Source organism: Zophobas morio, unplaced genomic scaffold (assembly GCF_036711695.1).
Source record: "Zophobas morio isolate AGI-343-1 ecotype UQ-CSIRO unplaced genomic scaffold, CSIRO_AGI_Zmor_V1 ptg000213l, whole genome shotgun sequence".
Lineage (NCBI taxonomy): Eukaryota > Metazoa > Arthropoda > Insecta > Coleoptera > Tenebrionidae > Zophobas > Zophobas morio.
This window is the reverse complement of record NW_026972317.1, coordinates 382,501-408,748: the sequence shown is the minus strand read 5'-3', so window position 1 is coordinate 408,748 and position 26,248 is coordinate 382,501. Positions and strand designations below refer to the sequence as shown.

The window sequence follows — 26,248 nt, the reverse complement described above, 5'->3', positions numbered from 1 at the left end:
TAGTGCTTAAATTAATGTTTTCGGGATTAGGATTTCAAAAAAACTAATGTCTAAGGTGCCGCCATTCATACGACACCTTAATTTCGTACAAAAATTTCCTGCCGTTGAAAACTCTCGTTCTACCTCGATGCTTGACAGTGAAATTGTAAGGAGGTATTGGTGCACCTCTAAATTTTCCCCTCGCTGGTGACCTTGCGCAGAATATTTTTTCCTTTTAGATGCATCCCAATTTTACGTTTCGCTTTTAATTTCTGGCTTAGAAAGATCTTTGGCAATTGCTATATCAAGCTGTTTCTTGATTGATAAATTCTCCATTTATGGAATTTCGTTTTTTATTTTTCCTAACTTCATCCTCAGTATTCGGTTGACGTTGGTTCTCACAGGTTCAACGTCTAACACATTTTTCTAGTTTCCAGATAATATACCGCGGTAGACCAGAAAAACCGTGGGGTCAACAGATTTTCTTTCGGGCGCTTTCGGATTATGAAGAAAACAAAGACGGGTGCAAGTACAGCTCTTCGTTCAGTTATCTTTTTTATTCGCTGTAGACAATTCACCGCTCAAAGTACCCTTTAGTGGATCCAAATTCCTTACTAAAACTTCCGGGTTGGTTTTGACTGCTGCGCCTGCCGAGAACCTCGACGGCTGCTTTGATAGGCTTAAGCGAGCCATGGATATTTTGGAGTAAATGTAAATGCCGTTCCGATTCACAAAAAATTATTTCCTTACGCAACTCTAACCGTGCTACTGTAACACAGGTCTTTAGCTTTCAAAATTTTTCTACCATATCGTGTAGACTACTCCATCTAGTCTTACAATCCAATTTCAGGCTTAATTCTCTTCCAGACTGATCTTTTTCATCATTTTGCAAATAAATTTCCTTTTTAATGAAGATTTTTTGATCAACTTTACAACTTTATGGACTTTGTTAATTATTTCTTTATTATCTTTTAGCGGCCGGGTTAATATATATAGTACTAGAACTATACTCACTGTATAGTTCTAGTACTATATATATTAACCCGATCGCTCTTTATTTTCAACTCTGTAATTCTTCGTCGTCCAATTTCATCCGGCGAAGAATTCTACTTTTCGCATTCAGTCTCGGTTCAATTATCTGACTGACCTTTCCTATTATGGGAATAAGGAGAAAAACCCTTCATCATTTTCTAACGGTGCTAAAGCTCCCCTTATACTAAACCAAAAGAGTGACTCTTACCCCTGACTTTGTGTAAATACAGCGTAGGAGGGTTTTAGTTAACTTCATTAACTGTTGGAGGGAAGGCTCTCAAACTAGTTCAAGTCAAGTCAACATAGTAATACTCTGAAAATGATTTTTTGGTTCGAAGATGTCCCACGAATTTAGACTGCTACCTAGCTTTACATTAAAATTAAAATTTTACCATTGTACTAGTTTGTCATATTACTTAAATCGAGACAATAGTGACCTTGGAACCTTGAGTACACTGACCAACAATGAAAAATAGAAGTCCTTGTACAGTTAGAACAAAATCGGATCCTCTATCTCAGATGTTTAACTCTTTCTGCTGCATTTGAACCATAACAGAGGGATACTTTGTGTTATATTAATGCTACGCTATGTCAGCCAGTTGTAGCACTGTGAAAGGTGCTTTTGTGTACTAAAACGTTTTGTTCTATCGAAAAGGTTGATGCTAAATAATGCTTACTTCTCATTAGAGTGCGAATGGTGTAGAACTCTATAGAAGTTATGTTTAAAAATAGTACTATTGACTAGTGAGTTTAACTCTTTTATGCTATGTTCTAGTTGAAGACTGGTCCAATCCTGTTAGGGGTAGTACTAAGGTTAGTGTGAAATGGTAAAGACTACAACCCTCAGAGCTGTTTCAGTCCTGACTTGGGGTCGGCAATGGTTTTTAAGTTAATCTTTCTTCATTCAATTACTTAAGTAATAACATGATAGTGTTGAAAATGATACTTTTAGAAAGCTACCGCACTTTCAGGGTTTAATGTTGTTCACTAATAAGTTTTGATTCTTTTCTTAGGAATTACAGTTTCATGAAAATGTTTATAACAAACAGGCTAGAGTTAAGTTAGAGAGTATAGCTTTGAAGGCTCTAGCTAAGTTTGGACTGGGTCTTTAGTAAGTAATTTCTTACTAAGATAATGACTGCTGCCTAGAGTCTTCGGTCCTTGTCACCAAAAATTAATATAGCCAATCTACCTAGTGTAAAAGAACTATTAGCTTTTAAGTTACATATACTAGTTTACGCATCCTTCGATCAAATAAGGGCAACCTTTGACTTGGAATTTGCACACTCAGTATTAATGATTCATGTTAAACTCAAGGAAGGTTATGCCTTGCTATTTTTGAACGAGTAATATAAAAGTTGATAGCGAGTCATAAGGTCATTTATAAAATATGCAGCATTTGATAGATAATACCCATTTAGTGTAAACTCTTCGTCTCGTAACTCAAAGTTTAGGTGATATGCAGATCATGGCTGACAATTTAGGTGTGTACTATTCAAATGGCTAGCTTGGCTTGACTGGTTATGTCTTAATAGGCTACTAAAATAATACTTACTTCACTATCTATGGTACATATGGCGGAGGGTTATAGAGAAGTATCTTTATGGCAGCCTCTACGGGGCCTACTTTAGACTAATTGCAAACTGATTTGTTCTATTAAGGTTTTACTAGAGAAATGTGCAAAGGTCAAATTGAGGTCTGATTTAAGTGCTTTCGAGCTAATTTAACTTGGCTAAAAAAGTGCTACTTTTACATTAAGTAAACAACCTAAGCACTGTGCTGGGAAGACTAATAATTAAAAGCTGAAGATTATAAATAAAATTGAGAAATAACCTATGTTACTCTGTCTTTTTATGTTACGTCCGAGCTAAGAGGGCTATCTTTTATGTATTCTCTCTCACACGCACAACTAAGAGTTTTTCATACACAATCAACCCTAAGCAATTCTTTTGGCATTAATTCGAGATGCTGCTAAACGACTTTAAAATTATTGGTTTTCTCTTCTTATTTGAGTAGTATTGTGCTAAAGTCATATTCTATAAAAGTAAAAAAAAAAAATGCTCGTAGACTAAGTAAAATTGATTGAAGTGAAAAGTACTATCTGGCTTAGTGAAAATAAGCTAAAGTGAAAAGAAGTACTTTCAATTTTTTCTAAGTTGTTTATATGTTCTATAAAGCTACCTTAACTTGAGGGCTTTCTGTTTTATTAAAAAGTCAGCTTTAATGATATCTTGCTAAACTAGTTTGATGTAGCTACCTCAATGGAAGGGTTTTACCGAGCTTGATAGGTTGTCAATGTAGTGGGTAATTTAAGTGTTTACCTGGGTGAAGCAACATTTATTATTGTTATTATCCTAGAGAAACTAGTCATAACCTGGTATTATTGTATCAAACGCCTTGATGCTTGTCTCAGTCTCCGCACCTTAGGAAGGTATTCATTTTAGTGCTATGTACCAATAAAAATGCCAAAACTTTATTAACCCAGTAACAATAATTCAGAAAGGTACCATAATCTTGTGATTTATAGGCGTAATATTCCTCCGTTAATGCCTAAATAGTGCATTTAACAAAGAAAAACAGCACACATTTTACTGGGTAGGAATACTATTTTACCCTATAAAGAGGTTATTTCAATAATTAAGCTGCGCGAAAACATGAGAGATAAGAGATTAGTTATCCTGCCTCGTTGCTCTCGCGTCCCTACAGGCTACCTGCCTTTTTCATCTTTTAACTTTAAATTCGTGCGGGAACATGTGTAAGCAACCATTTGTGGGCTGTGATCGCAAAAGGTTAGTACCGTTTGTGAGACTAAACCGGCGACTGCGTAGGTTGGTCTCTTAGTGGGAACATTCGACTGTTAGCCATAAACTCTTAGCTTTCCTCCACCGATGTACACTCTTTCTGTACGTAAGAATTCATGTTTAGTCCCCAGCTGCATGTGGTACAAGCGGTTGAAAAAGGTCAGCCCTCTATATATGCGCTTCGTGTTGAGTTACTCCTCGCGCTCACAGGTAGGCAGAAATATCGAATGAAGGCAAGAGGTAGCCATCCGTAGGCGAAATACATGTTCAATGTCGGCTCACTTTCCTTTGGTCGTCTCATCTAGGTTTATGAGAGCACTTGGGCTAATGTTGCTCAATAAGTTCTAAAGTAACAACCGAAAAACCGTGATTATGGTACCCTCCTCTGGCAAACAAAGGGCTCAGGGTGGGCGGAAAGCTACAAGTGGTGTACGAAATATGAATTAAACCACGTTTCGAAAGATATTCTTTTAAAGTTGGCAAAAACTTTGTATGAACGAAAGCCTATAAACAGGTGCTACATTTCCTGTGTTCAAAAGGATAAATCAATAGATTGTATCGGGCTAAAGTTATCTTGGCTTAGAGCTAGCGACGATAATAGCACTCTTGCTCCGTTCCTAAGCCGTTCGTGCGTTAAAAATAATGCAAGTTTGCTTGGCTAAATAACAAACTAACTAAACTAAAGTATGAACGTACGAGTGTATATTATCGAATATGATATGTAGTAATGAGTACTGTACTGAAGAGTGCTATCAACTATTGTATATATAGATACTAATAAACAATACTTTTATTAACAATATAAATACCATACGAATACGCTAATACTATACTATACACTGGAAGCAAGCACTACATACTTTAGTTAACTTCCGTCAACTTTAGTCAACTTTTGTCAACTTTTGCTAACCAAATAATGCTTACTCCCAGCACATAGTACAATACTAGCATACCAGCACTGTAGCAGTACTGTTAACTACTATATACTTTATACGGAAGTATGCTCTATTTCAGATATGGTAGTGCTTAACCTTTTAATTTTCTACAGTAGGCATCCAGATACGATGCTAAGAGTATTGTTTCCTTCACTCCCTAAGTCAACCTTTTCCGCCGAGAGCTTTCGGACACACTTAGCAGCTAGAAGCGGGAGTACTGACCTAACTTAGCTAGTTTGTCAAGAATTCAATGAAGACCCCACTAGCTCTGTTTAATTGCCTAGAAGAGTAAACAATTTACAGAGGAAAATTTATTTTACCTCACGCAAGCTTCTTTCTGATAACAGTTAACTAGCCAATCACTTTAACAGGTTTGAAACTTTATAAACCGTTCAATAAGGACAACCTCGCCCCCTCCAAGCTAACTTTCGCTCGAGACTGCCTGGCGATTTATCCTTTTGAAGAAAGGTGATCTTTTGAGCCAAGCACAAAGTACCTTACTACTTTCCGTAGTATATGCCCACCGTGAGCCATTGCCAGAAGAAGGTATCATAATCACGGTCTAAAGGGTCTTAATTAATTCCGAACTTATTGAGCAACATTAGCCCGAGATATTCGTAAACCTAGTCAACAGTAGAGGGTAACATGACCAAAGGGAAATGAGTCGACACTAAAGATGCAGTCCACCCACGACCGGCGACTTCTTGCCCTCATTCGATATTTCTACCTACCTGAGAGCGCGATGGCTACCTCAGCACGAAGCGCATACATATAGGACCTATCTTTTTAAGCCGCTTTAGAATAACGCCCTGGCGGCCAAAAAGAACCGTTACTTCGTTAAAGAATGTACTAGACTATGGCGAGGCCCCAAAGTTATGAACCATCAGCATCTGCACAGTTGACATTAAAATGTTTCATTAAAGGATCGCCGTAGTCGCAGCGATAATCTAGTTTACCTTGGCGTGTGCTCCATTCAAAAAGTGAAAAAATAAAGGCCCACGCGAAGACATCGAAAATGAAGTTCCATTCTCTTCTACTGCAATTTACGAGCCCTTAATTTTGCAAAAAGGCAGCCCAAAGTGTAAAAATAGTGTCAATAGCCAGTAACGTTAACTATCTAACAGTGTTATTAACCAGTAAAATAACTATAATTAAACCAAAACTAGTATGTTTTGTAGTACTATGATCGAATTGACTCTCCATTTCACCACCCAACTTGCTCTTCTATTCACCAGCACCGATCAACACAGAGTCAACTATAAGTAATCGAAAACATACACAATAACGTATCACTTTCTTTCTTTCTTTCTTTCTTATGCGCTACTGCATACTGTGCACTTCTATAGAGCTTTGACCAATTTTCAACTAGTTTAGATGAGGCTCCTTACAGGCAACCATCACAATTAAGGTGCTTTTTAAAGTCAAGCTTTGTAGAGTCAAAGTCACTTTATTCTTTCACTTACAAGCCTAAAACCAACCGAGGAGAGCACTCCAATCAAGGCGCTGCCAATTACCCTAGCACATCAACATAACGGTGGAAGAGTCGAGATTGACGAAGAATAGCCCCTTACCTAGCTAAAACCTTCTTAACAAAGCCAGTAAACGGCTCTTAGGCACTATAGGCACGTATAAGTTGTATCAATAATGTTAGCTAGTACTTTACTTCTTTTCATTTTAATGCCTTATAGGTTCGCCTATCCCGTATAGCCATTTGGACTATAACAACTTAGCTTCAATTTCACCAACTTACAGAAATATACCAGTCTTATTATGTTAAATATAAGATCTCTTTGCCGATTTAAATATATTAGACAGCTTACGATCTAAATGAAAGTCATCTAGGAGCGCTTAAGAATTTTTTTTAGTAATAGTTATATTAAGTTTAAATGTTTTGGGTCCGTGTAAGCGTTAAGAAAAAACAGACCTTGCGCTAAATTAGACAGTACAGATTGGTAGCCCCTAGCTGTCCTTACTTTATCGATGGGGGCCCTCGCCAGTTATCTAAGCACTAAAAAAAGGAGTCGACACAGGGCTGGTTGCAACTCTTTAATGATAATTTTTTAAGGCAGGAAGGAACATGATTATAACCTTGTGACCTTTTAAAGGCTTTGAAGAGCCTATGTCACCGCGCTCGGGGGCAACTTAGCGAATCTGTGACTTGAAAAAACTTGTGATGTTTTGAATATTCCTATCGGTATTGGAGCACTAGCTTGTAACCGACTTCACTGATAAACCTTCTTACCATGGAATATAAAAATAAAGAAATAAATAAAAATAAATAACCTTGAGCTTTAGTGTTTTAACTTTATTGAAATGAACCCGATCGCCATCAAAATAAACAATTAATCCGTGGCGACTTTTTACTAGTAAATAACACTTTTGCACTATTTAAGTTTTATGTGGGGTCTTTTTTGATAATAAACTTCCCGAAAATTCCTGTATAAAAGATACGGGATCTCTCTACGTGTCTGAGGCTCGGGCGTGGGTTCCTGAGCCTCGCCCCCCTTTGAAGGGGCATGAGCGGATCTCTTCCATTGCGCTTTGTCACAACGATCTAAGCTGTTCAAAGGTCATGATTTAAAATTACGCAGTTAGGGATTTCAGCTGTACAGGTCGGCCTCGTAATGGAAGGACTGGTCACTGATTTGTGGCTCAGACTGTTAGCATTATATAGCTACTTTCGTCTAATTGAATACATCCTCTCCTAAAGTAACGGTCGCTTTCCGCCGCTTTGCAAGAGTAAAGCGGTATAAAAACGTCGGTCCTACGTGCAATGCGCATCTGCTGGCGCTCTTATCCATGTGGCTTCCAGTAGGTAGAAATATCGATGGTTGACGAGTGAGTTCCATCCGAGAAGGGAATAACATTCTAAGGTAGACTCATCTCCGAGCGGGTCATGTCACCCTCGACTGTTGACTAGGTTTACTAGAGTTTTTGGACTGATGTTGCTCAATAAGTTCAAAAGTAACCAACGACCCAAAAACCGTGATTATGGTACCTTCCTGATCAAATCTCTGAGTTGAGAGTTTGGTGTTATTTCGGAGAGTTACATGAGGCGTCTGCAATATGACCTGATAGTGTCAGCTAGAAACAGCTGCTCTTATTATTGGTAAAAAGGCGTCAGCGGCCCGAATCTAGAGGCAGGTGCCGCCTTCCCTGTATTCAAAAGGTTAACTCATAATTTCGGGCTAAAGTTAACTACGTGTGAGAATAATATTTGTTTTGTCGGATGATTCTCCATTGCATTGAAACAAATAAAAGTAACCTTACTGAAGTAAAAGCTTACGCGTTGTATATCAGTGTTGCTATAAAACTTGTCTCTTCTGGGAGATAATAAGACAAATTTAATGTAGCCTTTAATGAAATCGTTGGTGAAATTAGCTAAACTGTATTCATTACTGCTCTTTTTAGCTACTGAGTGCGTCTGAAAACTCGCGGTTGCAAGTGGAATGCAATGAGTGACGAGAATAATACTACTGTCTTTTCCTGGGTCATTGGTGCGGTGAAAAGATTAGTTAGGCTAAATAACTGAACTAATATATGATCCGCGCCGACCTATAGTATTTATCCTAGGCACTAACACTATTTATAACAGTAACCATTACTATACATCATCCTTGCCATATAGCGCTAGACACTATTACTTACCAGCCTAGTATACATTTTCACTTCAGTGGTAAAGAAAATCTAAGACTGCTAACTGAAGAACTGGAAGATAACGTAGCTGCCGTTCTACAAGTTGACGCAAAATCATTTATTTAGGCAAAGTAAAATTTTAAATGCCTTTAAAATTTTTTAACTCCCCGAAATCTTGCTCTGCATTTCCCCATTCTTATCATTACATTAGCACCATCAATACAAATGGCTACAATATCTTTTTCGAAGGACAAATTAAATGACTTTAATCTATTTTCTAAATTTCGATAGTATTCTCGGCAGGCATTTTTCCTACCATCCAAGGGAGCCCAAGTCGTAAATATGATTTGAACTTTTGATACAGAAATGAACGTTTACATTTAAGTAGCGTCGGTTTCTTAAAAAGGTCCATTCTTCTAACGTTAATGAAAATCTACGATAAAAAAGATGTTATAAATACAGTTTAATAAAAAAGGGGTAAAATTACTTGTAATATGCAATGCAAGAATTTCCTTAATCATTCCATTTTTAACGGAATTTTCATATTTCATTACGATAGTTCTAACAGTATGGGCTGAATCCGCTAAAGTTCGCATCGACCTAACGTATAACTTTCTTAAATCCGTCGAAGTAATAAAGATTGAATTGGAAAATCAGCTAAAGCTACTATTCGCGATATCAACATCCTAGAGCTTTCGTTTTTATAAGATGGAAAATAATCCTCCAATTTCCTTTTTTTTCGTTGAACGGGCGATTTCGGCTCATCAAAATCGTCATCCGGATTTATTTCAAGGTTCATGCCCTTTTCAATACTACTGGACAATGTTAATTCCTTTATAATTTTTGATACCGATTTATAAAATGGTTTCAAAAAGTATGTAATCCTTTGGTCGAAGTAGCACTTAATTTTATGACTCCGGAACATTTTTTGCACTTTGCAGAAAGATTTTTGTCGGTACTTGTTAAAAAAAAAATTCCAGGGGGATACCGGGTCCGAAACCTTATTTAAAGTAGATACTTTTTTTTTTTAACTCATCGTAATAAAAAAAAAGAAACAAAGCATCTAAATATGAGTTACAAGTTTAATTTTAAACCGAAAATTAACAAAAGTATTATTTAGTATTACAGTCTGTTATTAAAAACACGTGACAAACGCTACTGGACAGAACTTGGTGTTATGAACCTTAAGAACATTTAAGATCACGAATGAAAAAATCTTAAATTGTTTTTTGTGAGGATTTCTGCAAAAAACTGATTAGTAGAAGATTTCAACTTAATTTCAATCCCGCAAAGCGGGGGATCCGGTCGGCATTCCCGAGTGTGGACTTTTTACTTCTCTATATGCTTTCAGTCAACATATTAATATATTTAAAAGTATAATAAACCATTTATAGTAACTGACATATATTCTATATTTTACGAATAATTCTTAATCTACCTTAAATTTACATAAATAAAAATTTTTTAAGGTAGATTTAAATGTTACGAAAACTTGACTTAATTATTGGCATAAAAATCTAGTAAACTTTTATTACAATTACTATTATTTATGAATATAACTATTTTAACTGTTACTATTACTTTTATTGAGAATATTAATATAGCTATAATTATATTTTATAGTTTTATTATAATTGCTGTCGTTATTATTACTGTTAGCATTATTTTTTTTCATTGTTTAATATTTTTAATTTTTACTCTATTTCTGTTGTAATCTTGATATTATTTTAAATGTCGTATTTAGTACTTTTTTTTATTAACTCTACAATATATGACTTTTACTATATTTTCTCATTACCTATATTACTTATAATATAATATTTTAATACTCATTACTTATTATCCAAATAATACGACTACTTTGTTTACATTATTTACCATAATTATTTTTACTGTTATTACTACTAATATAGTTTTATTAAAATGTAAATATATCTATACCTTTATATATAACTGTAATATAACTTTTATTAAAATGTAAATATACCTACACATTTATATATAACTGTAATATAGCTAATATTTTTATTATCGTTGTCTGTCACATATATTTACTTCTGTTCTACAATTTTATTGGTTGCGCGTTTATGTATCTTTTTATTTATAAGGCTTGCTCTCTTAATTGTGTGAACATATATTCATGTACGCAATGCTATATGTATTAAAGTTTGTGCTACGGGTTTTAAAAATGGGTGAAGTAGTCTGAACTATTTTAAATATCGCAACACCTATTATTTATTCTTTTTTAGGGACTTAACTAAAGAAAATGGGATTGTGCTCGAGTAAATCTAGATCTTAGACAATTTTGCTTACGTACCAAAGAAATTTTTCTGTTTTTAAAACTAAGATATTATTAAAATAGTTTTTTTTATAATAAAAGATTTGTCATTAAAAGTTTTGAAACAAAAAGAAAAGTAGTTTGCTTCTAATCAGTGCTTTAAAAGTAGTAGTAGAGCATATACGACTGCAAAAAAAAAAAAAATCAAAATTAGGGAATCCATAAAACGAAAGAAAACAAGTGACCCTAAAATACTAACAATATTTTTTTTTAATTTTAAAGGTGATGGAGTAGCTTATACAAACAGTTGCTGTATGTGTAACGAAAATTTATATTATTTTGATATTAGTTTCTTTAAGTTATTATTGTTACTATACATATGCAATAGACTAGAGCATATAGTACATATGTATCTTTAATAGAGGCCGTTGATATACATTAGAATTATTTTATTATACCTTAATTTAAAACCTAGTTGCGCTAAAATAAATCCTTATATTGGCCTCGTTTTTTTACTTCATCACACGTAATAACATTAAACCGTTTGATTAGTCTATGAGAATACTAAAACATTACTAAATAAGAAGAGAGGCCCAACTCACTTAGCTAAGAACTTTAAAGAGAATCTACTGTTTTTACTTTATAAATGGCATTTACTGGAGCTCGAACAGGTTTAGTCACCTTTAAATACAGGTAACGTATTTATTTGAAAATAGTTTGTGCTCTTTCGCGTTTAAATGAAACATTAATTTTGCATCCCCTCACTGGCGTGCATTATTATACCCATAAAGGTCGCGGAGGTTTTGCTTGAAGCGTAGTACAGCGCAGGTTGACTCGTAGTGGGAGCGTTAGGCTCAGTTTCTTTGTGCCTTTGACGCACAAAACACGGTGCAATCATTGGTGGGCTCACCACTTCGCTTGGTGCATCCGGAAGCAAAGGCGTATGCCATGACTGACCGAATACGAAAAATCTAAGTTTACTGTGCAAGGAACCTTGCTTATGCTGCTTAATAAAAGATATAAGGTAGCAAATATTTAATTTGCGGTACGACGACATTTATAAATCCACACCGGCCCCTTGGTATTTCAGTTGTGGACAATATATTGTACTCCCCTACTATGGAGGGTCAACAGCGTAGCCAGCGACGATTTTATTGTCCTAATAAACGCCTTGCACCAGTCAGCGGTGACGCTAAGATTAAGCCGCAGTTGTCGTAGTAAAAACTGGCGACCATGACAAGTAAATAATCGTCATAGGCAATTCCGTGAATTTTTGGTAGCAGTGGTGGGTGAAGAGGGCCGAAGCAGATAACCTGAACAGAGTTCTTGCGGCGGCAAAGCATAATGAGAAAGTTACAGCTAAACGAAGAGCAGCGTAAAGTTCCACCTTAAAAAAACCTTATAAAATGTGTTCCAGACATTTAAAAACTTTTTTTATATGTCAAAGCTCTTTCCTTCTTTATTCAACCCAGCCAGAGAGAAGTTTTGTAGTTTTTCTTAATATAAAACGTTTTTTATAACAAAAGAGATTTTCGGTGCCTATTACTGTGTTTGCGCTCAACATCTTTACACCTCAACTACTACTGGACTGCTCGACTCACGCATTTACTAGTGCCAGTCTTGTTTATTGACTGAACATAAACTATGCAGTTTAGGAGAGAAACCTTTTTATCATACTTTGCGCTTTTAAACATCCATAAGGCACCTCTTGTTTACTAGAAAAAACATAATTATAAACTTTATTTCGTTTCTTGCCTTTACGGCCCGGCCATTGTAATATACGCTCAGCATAAGGCCGGACCCCTTGCTGCTCGTGAGTGTCAACTATTCTCATCTATATAAGCAATAAACATCCCTGCGAACGTTATTTAGACTACTATGAAGTCCTCTACCACTGAATTATCCTTACGGGAATATACAAAGGAGAAGGAATACAGCCCCTTTCTAGGAAAAAACCTCAAGTGAGTCGCATCCGCTCCGCGAGTCTCCCTCCACCAGCGAAAATAAAGGGGGGCCGGATATCTTAAACAACTACAAATTACACACAAATAAACTGAAGTTTTGAAAGAAAAAAAGCATAGCTAATCTCTGAAGAAAGAAGTGTATTCTATCCGAGTGAGACAGTGAAGCTAAGTACCTCTTGAATGTTTGCAAAAAATCTCTCCAGCTCCGCCGCGTCTAAAAAGTAAAAACCAAGAGAGATAGAGGGGCTTAAACCCCTCAGTTTGGATCTGCTGAGACGACGACACGAGTAGCTCTAAATGTAAAGAGAAATGCCGCGTGACTGTAGGTAAAGCACGTTTCTCTGTATGTGATACGCAGGTGTCGAGCTCCCCCGCCTCCGAAATCTCTGCCAATGTTTGCGTCTTGTGAGGATCCAAGCAAACCCAGAGGTTCCCTTTATAATTAAAAAAAACTTCATAAAGCCAAGCAGTCAGGCTCGACAGAGTACAACCTTCAAAACCGAGAAAATAAAGAGCGGATCTCGGCTTTCCCCCGACAAACCCCAAAAAGCTCGAAAGTTTAAACACTTTCTGAAGTACAAAGAGTTAAGCGACATCAATACAAGTGCTTAAACTATAAAGTTAAATAATAAATCTTTAAATAGTCTCAACCCACTAAGACTTAAAAAAAAACGAAATTAGTATGCAAAGATTTCAACTAGTCAAGTATATATATCATGCTTTCAGTTGCTCAATATAGGCATCCTCAATGCGGGAAACGCCCAGTCGCAGCGGCACAAACAGAATAAGGCCAACTCCTACAAAAATAAACACTCCAACAGGAAAACTCGGGTGCTTTTCTACAAAGATAACCTCTTTCCGGAAAGCTTATGGCTTCCAGCGTCGTTTTCAATAGACTTATCGACTCTGTACGTTTACCAGAGCGCCCTCCCAGCAGTCGCAGCAAAAAACAGGACGTTCTCGACTGGGAACTCTCCACGCAGCTTTTAACAGCCCCCACATAAACTCGGCTTCTGTGAAGTTTTCCTATTTTGTTTCTGAGCGTCCTTTTACACACAAGCCCTAAGGCGTGCAAGGAGTTAAAAGACCATTATTCAAAATCACACAACTCCTGTAAATAGCAAAAGTAACCATCCATAGCAACGTGGACATTAACAGAAGGGTTAACTCCGCTCAAAGATTCGGTAATTAACCTTTTCATAGCAAAAAGATTAAGCAGTTATTTAATCTAACTAAAAACATTAATAAGTGCTTGATAATAACCTAATAGCTTGACACACCAAAGAAGGGCCGACCCAATTTCCTACAGTAGTGCCCAGTTCGCCACCTTTAAGTGCAATGTTGTGAATTGAGTAAGGAAATTCGGGGGAATCGTAAAAGAGCCCCAAGATCTATTGCGTCATTTTAATGCCGAGCGCAGATCATCATTTCATAAGAAATGCAAGATTTACTTCCACATACACGCTTCCTCTACACGAGAAATCTCTCTTTCCATTATTAGTCACGCCTATAATAAGCAAGCCCACCTTCACACGATGTTTAGAGGGCCAAAGCTAAAAAGGGCTCAAACTCTCGCGGTTTTACGATGCCCGGTTAGGGAAGAAGGGAAAGCATACCACCAATAGTAGATACATATAGTTTAAGGCACTGTGGCGCCCTTAACCTTCAGACGGCCGCGCAGAGCCCAGCTTTGTCTTTCCTTTTTTTTACATTGGAGAAAGACGAGAACCATTTTTATTATGTTTTTTATGCTAAACCCAACGCTAGAATTACACTATTTTTCAATAACCTTATTTTGAACAATAGATTTTTAATCTAGAGCGACCGCCACAGAATTAAGAGCACTTAAATCCATTAGGGCACTCAAATCTGTTTTACTAACTCAAAGCTAACCTTTTTCGAAACTTTCAAATTTTAAGATAAGAGACCTACTACTTTATTTACCAAACAATAAGAATACAAGGGCGAAAACATTTTTTATGTAAACAACATGGCGATCTTTAAAACACAAATAATTATAGAGATTAAATCGGTAGTAAGCACAGAAGAATGTATAAGGTGAAAACTTTTTTCAAACAGGGGTTCGAGTAATTTGCTACTCTTCTCCAGTCTATATTAATTAGATAAATACAAGATAATAACTAAAATTTAAATAAAGCATTTTAAGTTACAGGCCAAAATTTACAGAAAATACTCGAAGTGGGTACCTCGCCCTAGATAATGGCGTATAAGACCTTCTGCAAAAATCATTTGCCCGCATCGGAGCATACAGCCCCAGCCAGAATCTGAAGAAATTGAAGTCCCCATTATTTTTTGAAAGTGATTTCGATACGTGCACCAAACCCTTGATATATAATCTAGGTAGTAACATTCCCTGTCTTTTTCTAAATTATTTCAGACAAAGTTCAAGTTATTTATAAAGTGTTAAAAGCGGAATGTCGGAAACCTTCGCTCAAGTCATATAACTCTCCTAGGACACACGCGGAACAGCAGTCAACAGACATAGTAATTTTTATTAAGTCGGCGCGTAGAAAGGCCTACACAAAAGAAACAGACAACGCCAGCAGCAACAGGGAACTTAAAAACAAAAGCACTACTAAAGTACGGTAACTTGAAATATAATCTATTATCCATAAATTGAGTCAAAGCATTTACAGCTCAGTAGAAAGTCTAGGCGTAATTTAAGTTTTTAACTGGATTGAGTGGCGTTTTCTAACAAATTTTTAACCAGTAAGTTATTAGAACATTTACTAGGCTAGGTTTGCGGATAAGCGACTTATAATTAGTTGGTGAGTTACCTTTAACTGATTAATTATATGTATGAATATTTTATTTAAAGGTTAAAAAAATTACTTGTTAGATTTAGTAAACATTGTAGATATATAAACTAAATTTTACTGCTTAGCTTCAGTTTAAAAAGGTTTGATCACCTTGTAAAATAGAACAACTTGTATGCCTAAAATTTGTTTTAATCTTATTAAGGATGCCTTATTAAACTAAACAATAATTTTTTAAATTTCGTTTATATATAGTTATAATTTTAAGTATACTCAACATTAACTAAAAGTGGAGAAATCCGCCAGGACCTATTTTTAAAGTTGACAAAAAAAATATCATCCAATGGGAAGGCTTTGGTACCAATCTTAAAAATTCTTGACAAGTTATCTCCAATTTTCTCAATACCACTGCAAAATCTAAACAACTGTTACTTTAACCGAGAAAAGTACTTCTAATTATTTATAATTTATTAATTTGAATATAGAAGAATTACCTAGCTCATCAACTCACAAAAATAAACCACAGAACATTTATATCTGACAAATATTAGTTAATTTATGGTTAAGGGCAGTATAAAGTGCACACCTTAACAATTACAATTTTATTTAGTTTTTTTTCGGTTCATAGCCTACAAAAATTGTACTCGCTAAATAAATGAATATCTTTCAATAAACTTAGCAATTAATTATGACGTTTTTAATAAAATAGTGAGAAAATTTTATTTAACAAAGCTTTTGTAGTAGTTTAAACGTGAAAATGATAAAAAACAGTTTTTAAATTAAAAGTTATAAATATCTTACTTAAAAGCTGTTGCAATCTTTTTCATTATTTCGAGCAGCCCATAGGCCACTTACTTAGGTTACCGTTCAGGGTAAACATATTGTACATTAATGCGGAAAAAGACATTCATGAGTCTAACCTTTCTTTTTCTAATGGTCGGGATGAGGGCTCCATTTGGCTACCTTAATTTTTATGGAGGCCAGGTTCCGGCGGTGCTCAAGCCGAAACTTTAATGTAGGCAACCATTAGCCCCACCTTGGAGCTTTCCCATATATTTTAAAATCGCTTAAAGAAAGAGGAAAGATGATAATATATTATAAATTGTTGGTCCTCAATGGCTTTGATAAATGTACACCGCGGGGGAAGGCAGTTTTAACATAGTAGCCGGGTGTCATTGTTTCATGATTGGTATCTTCAGTTGTGAGGACTGCTGTGTTTTTGCAAGCCAGTACTAAGTTAACGTTTCAATACTCTTCAACAGCTAGATTGATTCATGATATTCTTTTCTTTATTACTTCTACATTGGTTTTTTTTTAGGTCATCATATCTTTAAGATATTTTTTTTCTCTTTGCCTTTACTTAAAGGTGTGCCTCTGACTTGTATGGAAGCTTGCGGGAAGTAGTAAAATTAGACTTACTTTTTTTACTTTTTTTTTATGATTCACTTTATTTTTTTATTATTTACTTTATTAATGCTTGCTTAGAGAAGTTCATGTCCTCAGGTTACTTAATAATTATCGACTTTATTTTACTTTATACAACATCCTATACTTAAGAAATTTTATGCAACCGCTGTGGAGGGGGTTCTTGCAACAAAAAAGTGTTTTTAGGCTTCCCTTGCCCAAGCAAAGTTTATCTTTTTTTTATAGATATTTTGATAACATAGAACTCTTTATTGTACCTTTCAGGGCACCTGGAAAACTATACTTTCTGATCAAATTCGATTTAATTCTAAAATTTGGTTTAAATGCTCAAACGTTCAAGTAAATTACCGAAGTATTTTCCATAAGAAATATAAAAGTTAAAGTATCTTACACGAGAGTATGTAGTGACTTTTATGAATGAAGGCATTTTGAATTCTTCTAACACTATTAAACTCCCTGCCGCGTCTACAGAACCGTCTCCATCTCTAAGTCGCTTTAGCGAAAACAGTTTATATTTGCCCACCACGTTGTTAGCTGAAAGCACTTCACTTTTTCCTAAAACCTGCGCAACCTCTCCTTTATCAACTCGCGTGATGAAAGAAGAGAGTAGAGATTGCAATGCAGAATTAATAAGGATGGATAGTGACATTTGTTTGGGGAAGGCTCGGCTTTGCGAGGATAAAAGCGAATATTATGATATTGCGGACACTCTTTGCCTTCCAAGTTCGCTCCTTCCGCCGATTCACCCTCCAGACTCGCTGGTTGACCAGTTGACCAATAACTCGCCTCCCACTGAAGTTGTGCTCAAAACTTGCGAGGCTGTCACGCCAGTCAAGTCTTTTCCCGCAACATCGCGCACTGCCTCTCAGAAGGCTGGACGTTGGGATGACGGCTTGCTAACCAACGATAGTAAAGGGCCACCTTTGGCAGATTCCGCAGTAGAAATTGTAATTTTTATAGTTGTCAACTCCATAATCTATAAATACGAGTTTCAATTCGTTTTATTCAGGAGAGCAATAGTCACCCCTACGGTGCATATCTCCACGATTTGTTTTTTTCTAGTGAGAACGACATTACTCAAGTAGAAACCAGCCCAGTAACAAGGCTTCTTTCGGGTAGAACACTTTTCTGCTTCTCTGAGAGATGCGAACTCACTATTAAACTGGAGAAGAGCCCTTGACGCCCAACACCACTGTTACTGGGTTTGTTACGGGCCACGGAAGGGCAATTAAGGTTTCTACGGAAGCACAAGGGGCCTCAAAAAGGCTTCTTGACGAAGTTTTTCTCACCGAAGCACGAGAAGACCAAAAAAGGCAGGTTGCCTGTAACTTAAAAGCTTCTAAACGGCCTATAAGCGAGCAGCCTTGTGGGCACGAAGTCCGCAGACCTGCCCTCGCCGAAGGTTCGGGGTCCGACCCTAAGATAAGCATCGGATTTACATCGGCGGCCGGAAAGCGCATCACTGTCAACGCCAATAGTTTAAGCGTAGCTACTAAGCTGCGGGACCAATGCGATCTGCAATCGCGCAGCCTTCTGGGTTTTCCTTAGCTGCACAATATATTTAGCTTTCTTAACTCTTTTTCTTCAGCAGAGAGGGCGCACTTCCCTGATTACAGAGAGAATAAGTCATGCAAAGGCCTACAAAAGGTTTATCTTTCTTAATTGTTTATACTATCCCGCCTTATATCAACCGCTACGCAACTTGAGGATGGAAACTATCATAAAGGTGATGTCTCTGAGCACCGTATGTGTGCTTTCTGGACTTTGCTTAATATTCTTATTGTTTATTGAGAACTCAAGCAATTCAAAAGCAAATGTCTTGACGAAGCCTGTGCTCACCCCGTTGAAGAGGATCTACCCCCTCTTCTTTCGTCGCCCAACTCTTCAGCTCGGACCACTTCTCCCTCTGTTTTTCCTTGTAGAGCAATTCGGTATAATAGTTCAGCACCCCTTTGATATTTGTTTTTACTAAACGACCTCTACGAAACTTCAGCTTTCCTGGCCTCTCCAGACGCCGCTCTGTTACTCCCTTCTTGACGGCGGGGCCGAATGACTATAATCCTTATAAAAGTCACGCCTGTGCCGATGCCGCGTTGAGGTTGAATGGTAGTAACACATATAGAACAATAACGCCGAGCGCAGCCGTTATAGTGACGCGTGCAATACCATGCCAACAACAAAAGCGAGTGTTTTCCACTTACCTAGCGGCACGCAGCCCCGCCGAGTGTTCGAATCGAAGTTCATGGCACTGAGTCCTTCTCGCGAAGCGCTAAACGTTTCCTTAAGGCGGACCTCGTCCTGCGCTGCCTGGCGTGCGTATCCGCTTCTTTCGCCTTTAAATAGACTTTACAACAGCCTTTTACAAGACTTTGTTTTCAAAATTTTTCCTCGAAGCGAACTGGAGAGGGGCGCGGTTTACTTCAAGGACAACTTTGCTATTGAAATTAATATAGCCACTCGGACTATCGGCCTCTGCGAACTTCAACGCGGTAACTTGTTATTACGATAACTAATTATATCCACATCAACTTCGGATGTCGTCAAGCCTTTTATCGGTTTCCCGGCGTAAACAAGAAGTTTGTGTCGCCCTCGTGGGTTAAGGTGGTGTGGCTGCTTCTCTTTCTTCTTGTTACTACCACCGTCTCCATCCTCGTTATGCTCAAGAACCATTACCATTGGATCGTCTCGAAGCTGTATAATCAAGACCGCCTTTTTTCTCGAGGGTACCAAATGCGCTGGCTGACTCCCCAAAACATCTTAAGCCAGCTGCTTTATAGGTTGCCTGCGAGCCGTTTATCGTAATGACTAGGTAGGTACTGTCTCTTGAAGGTACGAGAGGGAAGTCAACTGTTGCAACCGCTCAGCCGTTCGATCCATCCTCGAGAAGGACCAAAGCGCTGCTCGCTGCATGATTCTCTTTGTCTCGGACATCTTCGAAACTCCAGACGCCTTGTGGCTCGAGGTAAACGTTGGGTACCCCACTTGGTAGAAGGGGGCGCTCACGCGATATTACGTCGAGCTGTGCGATGGTTGGTATGCCGTGAGTGCCCGTCTTGACCCTCTCTTGGCCGAGAAGGCGCGCCGGGGCTCTATATATATTGGCCAAAAGTTGCGACTAGCCGGTGCCCGAATTGGTGGTAACCTGGTACTTGTGATTTAGTTGTATGCTCTTCCGTGCGTTGCCCTGTCTTCTGCTAAAGCCGAGTACGCCACTGGAATTAGAGAGCCGGACGGATGCATATCTAATGGTAGACTATAACTGCACCAGACGAGCAAAATGCTTATCCAAGGTGCTGAGCCACTCTTTTCTACACGCTTTCCGTCGATAAACCTCTTTCCACCACGTGATGCAGTTGGGTTTCTGCAGGCGAGGGTTGTTTGTGCCCCTCCCGCTAGCTGGATTCTCCATGAAGGGTGGATGGATAGGTGCTTTCCTCCGCCTTATCCGTGCGGCCGCTCCTTCTTATCTGTATTCTCCGTTGGAAGGCTGCGTTATTGCTGTCATTCAACGAATATATCCGCTTCTCTACGTTACCCCTTCCCGCGTTGCAAGCCATCCACCACTTATTGGAGAACGTACTAAATCTAATCTATACCTTTTCCGCACTCAAGCCCCCCGTTATCCCAGAACGGGCAAGCCAACGACAGTCGTCGGGCTTTTGGCAGGTCCGCTCTTACGTGCCTTGTTCACTTCGGCCCTCCCCGCTGTTTCTTTTTTCGTAGGAGGGAAAAACTGCGAAGACGTTTTTTATAAGGATCAAGGTGGTTGACTGTAGCACTACCTCCGCACCAACTGGCACTGCTTATATCTGGATATATGCGCCGTCCATGGAACTTCGGGTTTGGAGACCGCACACTTTTAGCTTATTGCTAGGAACATCGCACTCTTTGCTTAGGAGGCACTGAAAGAAGGCGCAAGAGTGCGCTTGTGTGGGCTTCTGCCCCGAAGGACGAGCTCTCCTCCGGGCGCTCTCTGTTTAAACACGACATACAAGACCCTCTATGGATGTAAGTCCGTCTTTGTACCGCGGAAGCCGTTTTATAACCACCCCCTTTGGTAAGTGCTGCCGCCACCGGATCCGTCCTGGGTCAATAAGTGGGCACCACCTCGAACTCTAGCTACGCACTTTCAGTTGCTTTCTATGAAGAGGGACGTGGAGGTGGACGTGCTTTGCTGTGTAATCAAAGTGCTGCGCCCTTGTGGGCTTTCCAAAAGACGTACTAGCCGGTAGGGAAGTCTCTCTTCTCAGCTGAACTCGTGTTCTTAGCAGGACGGGATTTCCACCAGGACGTTTTTGTTACCGGTGACGGCTTGGGCCTGATGCTCGTCCGCTATTATGGCGGACTTGCAGGGATAAATCATCACCGTGTGTGCAAGGAGGGCGCCTTTCTGTTGTTTGAGAATCTCGTGTACAAGTGTGTTGAACCGTACACTAAAGTAAAGCTCTACTTGTGAAATGCAAGGAGCCCTTATATGACTTCATAAGATTCCCGTCTGCGAAGCCAACGGGTTCACCGTGTGCACCACAACAATCAAGGCCACTTATCAACCGGCATTAAGCGCTCTAAAAGAAAAGATGCAAGTTGTGCAGAGGTCACAGGGAAGTGCCTTCGCGCTCGACACTCTTTTCTACGGAGTCATGATCTTCCTTCAGTGCACGCACGGGGGCCCCGTTGCCTACCACTATCCCCCCCCTCGGTTAATGCCCTCCTCGTTGGCTTATCTGTGTCTTCGGGCTGTTTCGCCATCTACCTCGCGAACTGTTGACGTGCTGTTGGATTACTTCGAATCGGGGAGTAAAAAAACCGCTGAAAGTGCAAGCGAGCATTCCGCCAGCACTGAAGACTGTTTGGCTACAATCACCTCCCACTATTCGTTTCCAGGAAGACTTAACGTCTGTGATGTGATATACCAACAGAACAAAATACTTCTAATCCCCGACTTTTTGGTTTCCAGCGATCAAACGAAAGAAAACTGTTTGATCCACTTTGCTACCGAGAAACAAATACGTTATTACCAAAATCAGAGGCCGGAGGGTGCCGTTACTGGCATTAAACTTCTGGGAGTGTGCAGCTTTGGTTCAAGAAACTTTTTTATCCAGCTCGGCTCAGTTGAAGTCAATAAGCTCTTCAACTTATTAACTTCCTCGACTATCTTCTCGAGTGGACTTCTACAACTGGAGATGAACACTTTTCTAAAGCGAACTTGTAATTTTGAAAAACGTCCGCTGGCCGACTTTTTATTAAGTATAAGGCTTATAAGGGAAAGTGGTTACGGTAACTTTTAATCGTATGTGTACTTCTATTTTGTTAGCATAGCTTAAGACTTTTAACACAAAACATATTACTAAGAAAATATCCAGCGCTTTTCAAAAGTTTAGTTGTTATATTTAAGGACATAACAGTTTACCAATTTCTACTATATTTAATAACCTTCTAAGTAGCGAATAGCCAGGAAGTGTGCCCAGAGTGCGAAGATAGTAATAAAAGGTATGCAATAAAACCGAGTGAGTGGCTACGCTTTGTTTCTCTCTTAATACATTTACTTACCGAACTTCGCTGGAAGGTTTTCTACTATTTTAATTTAGCTGCTTGAAAGTAAGATGTTTCTTTTAGGTTAGCAGCGAAGGCACACAGGTCCTTTTTGAATTATGTACTGCATATAACATGTGAAACTGAAGAATATTAGTTACAAATAAAGCATATTGCCTTAAAATTTTTTAAAAGCATATTAAAATAACCCAAAAACAACACAGGTTGTACTACTGGCTCATATAGAAAGGAAAAACCGGAACAATACAAATCGTGTTAGGGATCTACCTACAAAGTACACAACTATTTCTAAATAATGATAACCTGACAATTAATACACTTCAGCAAGAGGTAAAGAATAGAAAATTATCTTATCCAAAAAAAGAAGACTTATAAAAATAAATGAGAAAAAATTGATAAAAGAGTAAAAAATAAAAATAAAACAGATGAGAAAAAAAAAGTTATGACTAAGTATTTAAGCGAGCAAAATAATAATAAATAAAAAAAAAACAACCGAAGTCAATTATAAGAGGAAATATATAAGTTATAATAAAAATATGAGGTTAAACAGTGACCTGAAAAAACGTTAAAAGCTAGAGATCAATAAAAAAAATATGATATTGAAATAGTAAAAAAAAAAACCATAAATCGAAAGGATTCAACTAACTGGAAAAAAAAAGAATATTAGAAGCTTAATTATCCCATATTAGCCTTCTAATTCACGGCACGTTTGCTGCAACGTTGTCCCTGGGTGAAAAATAACAAAATTACAGCACCCTTCAGGAAAAAAAAAAAAAAAAGGTAAAGGAAAGGAAATCGATAGTGAAGCTACAGGCTGCGGGATTCTCTGTAGGCCCAGGGCATAAGCACACACTAACGTAGTAAGTCTTATATAGAAAATATAAACAGTCTTTATCACTGATCTTCTTGTCTTTTAAAAAAGATATTCCAACCTTAATATGTCACTTTAAAAAAAATTAAATATAAAATAAAAAATAAAGAAATAAAAAACTATACTTTCTAACAAAAAAAGGATGCTCTCTTATATAAAATAAATCAATTTCTTAAAGATTGAGCAGTTAAAATATTTTTATTACAAGCAAGTAGTAACCGTGGCGTTATTAAAAAAGAAAAAAGAAAAAAAAAAAAAAATTATACGACCATGTTGCAGAAAGGTAAAGGAACCAAAGAATATATAATATACCACTCTAAAAAATTGTAATAATAAACACGCAGAGATCTATAGAACAGAAATATAATTGGTAACACAAGGAGTATGGAGGCATTTTAAACAACATTCAAAAAAAAAAAAATTAAGAAATGGTGACAAAATACAATTAGTATGAAAAAGTTCTAACAGTAATAGTGGCAATAAAAATAAAAAAAATTAAAATCGGGTGATTAACTTGTTGATAAAGTCAATAATAGTAGCAAGTAAAGCAGTTATAAAAAACTAAGGCCAAAGTTTAAAAAAAGTCTAATCAAATAAAGGAATAATAAAAAAAAAAAAAAAAAGATGCAGAATTAAAACTTACGAAGAAAGTAAAAAATAGTATATGTATACATATATATATAGTATAGAAAAAGTACACACGAAAAAAAAAAAAAAAAAAAAAAAAGTAAATATATAGATATATATATATATATATATCTATCTATACAAAGTCAAGGTCGTAGAGCGCGGAAGAGGCGAAGAGAAGGAAGAGCAGTTGAAGAAGAAAAAAAAATTAGTAATAAAAAACAGCCAATGGCAATACGTATTTCCTTTGGCCTGTCAATGCTAAGGGTAGATAAAGTGGGTTTTTCCAGTCGTTCTTTGTACTCTACTAACCTCTATATACCCAACAATATGAATTGAATACGACGTAATTTAACCCAAGGGCTCAAGGGAAATAAAAATCCCAAAAAAAAAAAAAAAAAAGAGACGTTATTTGATTAAAAGTGGTAAGACAATGGGCCGTTTCAGAAGGTATATATACTAGCCATTCCAACTAAAAGAAAAAAAATTTTAAAAGGGGGCATCTTTCCTCAAAAAAGTACACTTAAAATTCAAATCCAAACTTCAACAGTACGTCATTAGAGAGGTCAGAGGCTGTTATACCCATGTACAAGGTTTATAGACTGGGTATGGGATAACTCGATGCACGGCCAGCCCAGAAAATGGACTGACAGTATGAAATACGCTGGTAGGTACCCCTGTTGTGGTCGAGGTGACTGAAATTTGAAAAATTATGAGTAGCCTAGGAAAGGAATGAACTACAACTGTCTGGTTCATACCTTGCTTGCTCGAAAAAATGCGCTCGACACAATGGTGCCGCTTAGAAGACTCTAGACTTATTCTGTCAAGACTTTTGGCCAAAATTCGAGCTTCGACGACCATTTCCTTTTTTGGAAACCCGGTCCATTTTGACGCTTAGGTTTCTCACGTGGGGGCCTCTCCTTAGGAAAATCTCTCAGCCTTCCTTGCATGTGCTCTCATGCGACGGGGGCGTCGGAGACGGGGCAGGTGCATGTGGCGTGCCAAAAAAAAAAAAAAAAAAAGTAGCCACCACCCATTTATTTTTATTTTTATTTTTACTACGGTAACTGCCACTCTCTTGTTGTATCTCTCTCTCTCTATATGGGCCCAAATGTGTTTGGTGGGTAGGGGGAGAAGAAGGGCCTCCCCGCTACAAAAATTATCTTGAGGAATTACTTTTTTTTTTTTTTCAAGGTGACCGTGGCGGTTGTCGACATCGACATCTTGATTTACTTTTTTTTTTTTTTTTTTTTTTTTTGTTGTTGTTTGTTGTTGGTGTTATTATTATTATTATTACAATGTCTCCTTAGCAGCAACTCTCTTAACTTATAACATGAACATCATGTTTACGAACTTTTCCGGGAATGGCTTAAGTAAAATGCTGTCAAACAGTAAAGTAGTTGGAATAATATTTTCTTGTTAACAAAGTTGCTTACTTTCTGGAAACCAAGAAAAAAAAAAAAACAAAAAAATATGCACTAGTTGCGAGAAATCTCTGCCACCGCTACTTACCTCAAACACGTTAGTATGTGCAGTAGGTGGGGAGGGAAAAAAAAGTTTTTATTATTTTTTTTTTTTTTGCAAAATGTTAAACTTGGGTTATACTTGAGGGACCACGACTAGTCGTTTGGCGCTGTAAAACTAGATCCATAAGTTGGATTGTTGCAGTATAAATGTCCGATAAGCGCACCAAATAGTAGGTAGCCCGGCAGCGCGTTGTGTACATTTTAACAAAACGGAAAAAAAAAAAAAAAAAAAAAAACCTAGTTTAGGGGGGAAAAAAGGAGGCGCGCTCGACGTACGAAAAGTGGTGTGCGCGCGGACTCGACCTCGGGCCCCCCGAAGTAGCCCGCTCGATTATGCAGGCTGGGGAGTCGACGCGCCCGCTAAAGGCTATACTTAAAGGTGTATGGATGGGTATGTAAACAAAAACAAAAACAAAAACAAAAAAAAAAATGCAGCCTCGTCGGACTTGGTGAATTGGAAGGTCAATCTCTCTGACCTCCTCCTCCTCTTCCTGGTACCGCCCCTGCCGCCCCCCTGTCTCGCCCACGTGGTTATTAGGCCCCAAAGGCCGCAGGGCGGGCCGCCCCTTGGGTGTCTGTCCCAAGGAGAAAGAAAAACGGACAGACTTCAGGCTCTCGGCTTAATAATCTTTAGGGCCAGCTTTTCTTTTCGACAGGGATCGCCCACGGCTTAACAAATGAACAAGCTCTTTACAATAAAAGCCGCCCCCTTCCCATTTTTGACAATCACATTATCTGGTCTCGTTCGTGGCCCCTCCCCCATACTTTGCTTTGTTTCCCACACTGCCAAACGAGAACCCCCACCTCAACGTCGTCATGACAAAGGCCGCTCTCTCCGCCTCAC

General features: G+C 37.9%; 2 protein-coding genes and 1 long non-coding RNA gene across 11 annotated transcripts; 2 read left to right on the top strand and 1 right to left on the bottom strand.

Moving 5' to 3' along the window:
- Positions 1-246: 246 nt before the first annotated feature.
- LOC135146090 (uncharacterized) lies at positions 247-827 on the top strand. 2 transcript variants are annotated; one of them, XR_010283673.1, is made up of 4 exons: positions 247-363; positions 410-525; positions 577-690; positions 759-827. It is a non-coding gene; the product is annotated as an uncharacterized LOC135146090 (long non-coding RNA). The 2 variants fall into 2 exon arrangements; XR_010283672.1 differs by having other exon boundaries at positions 410-690.
- An 11,391-nt stretch (positions 828-12,218) lies between these two features.
- Positions 12,219-15,259, bottom strand: LOC135146131 (cysteine protease ATG4B-like). The gene is made up of 13 exons (XM_064078277.1): positions 15,223-15,259; positions 15,072-15,162; positions 14,833-15,009; positions 14,692-14,735; positions 13,889-14,016; positions 13,757-13,818; positions 13,478-13,687; positions 13,346-13,422; positions 13,117-13,195; positions 12,980-13,059; positions 12,799-12,918; positions 12,618-12,692; positions 12,219-12,565 (listed from the first exon to the last, which is right to left on the bottom strand). The coding sequence occupies exons 2-13, from the start codon at positions 15,127-15,129 to the stop codon at positions 12,530-12,532; spliced, it is 1,146 nt and encodes a 381-aa protein (XP_063934347.1). The 5' UTR covers positions 15,130-15,162; positions 15,223-15,259; the 3' UTR covers positions 12,219-12,529.
- Positions 15,260-16,575: 1,316 nt separating this feature from the next.
- LOC135146143 (uncharacterized) lies at positions 16,576-22,508 on the top strand. Of its 8 annotated transcripts, none has more exons than XM_064078296.1 (29): positions 16,576-16,638; positions 16,721-16,802; positions 16,888-16,905; positions 16,960-17,033; positions 17,092-17,179; positions 17,233-17,774; positions 17,837-17,942; positions 17,996-18,364; positions 18,416-18,474; positions 18,535-18,571; positions 18,620-18,758; positions 18,821-18,925; positions 18,979-19,139; positions 19,194-19,316; positions 19,373-19,428; positions 19,492-19,604; positions 19,657-19,789; positions 19,847-19,972; positions 20,028-20,117; positions 20,181-20,253; positions 20,314-20,403; positions 20,456-20,493; positions 20,551-20,667; positions 20,724-20,835; positions 20,890-21,045; positions 21,096-21,265; positions 21,315-22,104; positions 22,269-22,393; positions 22,444-22,508. In XM_064078296.1, exons 3-29 carry the CDS (start codon positions 16,896-16,898, stop codon positions 22,498-22,500), a joined length of 4,059 nt encoding a protein of 1,352 aa, XP_063934366.1. In that variant the 5' UTR covers positions 16,576-16,638; positions 16,721-16,802; positions 16,888-16,895; the 3' UTR covers positions 22,501-22,508. The 8 variants fall into 8 exon arrangements, with proteins under 8 accessions (XP_063934366.1, XP_063934369.1, XP_063934370.1 ...); XM_064078299.1 differs by having other exon boundaries at positions 16,721-16,805; positions 17,999-18,364; XM_064078300.1 differs by having other exon boundaries at positions 16,721-16,805; positions 18,419-18,474.
- The last annotated feature ends 3,740 nt before the right edge of the window (positions 22,509-26,248 follow it).

Coding starts and splice junctions, on each gene's coding strand:
- LOC135146131 (XM_064078277.1), bottom strand. CDS start 15,129: ATGTCTGTTGACTGCTGTTCCGCGTGTGTCCTAGGAGAGTTATATGAC. Junction 13,819..13,888: donor TTGGTGTGTCAAGCTATTAG/GTTATTATCAAG, acceptor TGCTATGAAAAG/GTTAATTACCGAATCTTTGA. Junction 13,688..13,756: donor TGTCCACGTTGCTATGGATG/GTTACTTTTGCT, acceptor TGCACGCCTTAG/GGCTTGTGTGTAAAAGGACG.
- LOC135146143 (XM_064078296.1), top strand. Junction 17,034..17,091: donor GCTTCCCTTGCCCAAGCAAA/GTTTATCTTTTT, acceptor TGTACCTTTCAG/GGCACCTGGAAAACTATACT. Junction 20,404..20,455: donor TCCACCACTTATTGGAGAAC/GTACTAAATCTA, acceptor CCGTTATCCCAG/AACGGGCAAGCCAACGACAG.